Source organism: Nestor notabilis, unplaced genomic scaffold (assembly GCF_000696875.1).
Source record: "Nestor notabilis isolate BGI_N333 unplaced genomic scaffold, ASM69687v1 scaffold18562, whole genome shotgun sequence".
NCBI lineage: Eukaryota > Metazoa > Chordata > Aves > Psittaciformes > Psittacidae > Nestor > Nestor notabilis.
In genome coordinates, this window is record NW_009919893.1 from 2,941 (window position 1) to 4,641 (window position 1,701).

Here is a 1,701-nt window from a genome sequence, read left to right on the forward strand (position 1 = left end):
TGTGGGTTTGCTGGGGGGGGTGTAAGGCCGTCGGCTGCCGATCAGGAGGAAGGCGGTGGCAGGGAGAGAGAGTTGCATGGGTGGTGCTGGCACACAAGGTGGCAGGAACCCGACACTTGTTTGTTTTGTGCCTTGTTCCTCCCCTGACATTGAGGGATCCTCCATACTGCCCTCCCCAACCTCCCAGCTTCGGGGGATCTGCCCCACCAGGACCCCAGCACTGGCTGGCTGGGAGAGAGGCTGGGGCTGGGGGGAGGCAGTAGGCTATGTTACCCCCAGAAGATGGGGACTCGGTGTCCCTGGGGCACAGGGGCCAGGAGAAAGGTGCAGACCAGCATCAGAACAAGTGGCTCCCCCTGTGCATCCATCCCTGCCTGGCCAGTCCCTGGGGGTCACTCAGCTTGGCCACCTTTCTGGCTATTCCCTCCTGGCCCCAGTCCCCTCCTTGGCACCAGTCAGGCCCACGGCATCCTTGGGGGCTTCCTGCTGCTCCCAGGGCACTGCAGACATCCACACAGGCCTAGAGCATCCCTGCGGAAGTGTGGCTGGTTCCTCCCATCCCTCCTTTGCATCCGGAGCTGGTGGAGTAGCCCCCCCACCCCGGGTCATCCTCCCTCTTGCTTCCGCCTGCCTGGCTGGCTCCATCCATCTGCCTGTCTGTCCCACAGGGCTCAGCTCACTCATGGGCTCACCAGCCCTCTCTGGTGTGAGCAGGGTTGGGGACCTGGTGAGGGGCGCTCTGATCCCCCAGCTCTGGGGATCCCATGGCATCAGAGCTTGGCTTCAGTGCCATTACAAGGGAGAGCATGGGGGGAAACCCTTGCTGCTGGAGCCATCCCGCTCTCTGGGTGCTACCTGGGCACCTGGCGAGGGCTGGCAGCAGCTATACAGAGTGACCTGATGAGATGCCCAGGCTGTGGGCACCTCCCTCATCACACCTCTGAGACACCTTCCCCCTGCCTGCCCCACGCTGTGGGTTGGGGAGCACCCAGCACTGGCATAACTGGTTGCAGGTGCCCTTCTCTGTCCCAAAACTCACAGCCACCATGCCAGGACCTAGCACCCTGCAAAGAGCCCTGCAGGCAGGAGGCACAGCCAAGTGCTCTCCCACCCCAGGGATGGGGCAAGGAGGACAGAGTAGTGGGGCTGATGGGCTCCCAGCATGGGGCACAAGGATGGCACTGAGCATGCAAGGGGCTGCCAGGGTGAGCTCTGCCACCACCTGTCCCTAGGGGTGGAGCGGTGCGGATGGATGCCCACACGGACATACCAGGGGCCCCCACTCACTTCTGCTTGAGCTTCTGCAGATCATCAAGCAGGTTGTCACGCTCGACCTCAACACGAGCCCGCTGGTTGGTGAGCAGGTCCACCTGGCGCCGGAGCTCCCGCAGCTCCTCCTCGTACATCTCGGCCACGCGGGTGGGCTCCTTGCCCCGCAGGCGATTCACTTCAGCCACCATGAGGGCGTTCTGCTGCTCCAAGAAGCGCACCTTCTCAATGTAGTTGGCAAAGCGGTCATTGAGCTCCTGCAGCTCCACCTTCTCATTGGTGCGGGTCTGGAGGAACTCCTGGTTCATGGCGTCAGCCAAGCTGAAGTCCAGCAGCTCGCCAGCACCTTGGTAGGCACTTTGGTAGGAGCGCAGGGGCGTCACACGGGTGGTGCGGAAGCTGGACAGGCTGGGCACGGCCGAGGTGCGGGAC

At 63.3% G+C, this 1,701-nt stretch overlaps 1 protein-coding gene across 1 annotated transcript in view; it reads right to left on the reverse strand.

Annotated features, from left to right (window-relative positions):
* The window catches only part of DES (desmin), a gene marked incomplete at its 5' end in the record, with an annotated part of 4,627 nt that extends 2,930 nt beyond the window's left edge, over nucleotides 1-1,697 (reverse strand). The window contains one exon of the mRNA XM_010010447.1: nucleotides 1,288-1,697. Within this exon, the coding sequence (XP_010008749.1) occupies nucleotides 1,288-1,697 (410 nt within the window). The remainder of the gene's footprint in view (nucleotides 1-1,287) is intronic.
* Between the last annotated feature and the right edge of the window lie 4 nt (nucleotides 1,698-1,701).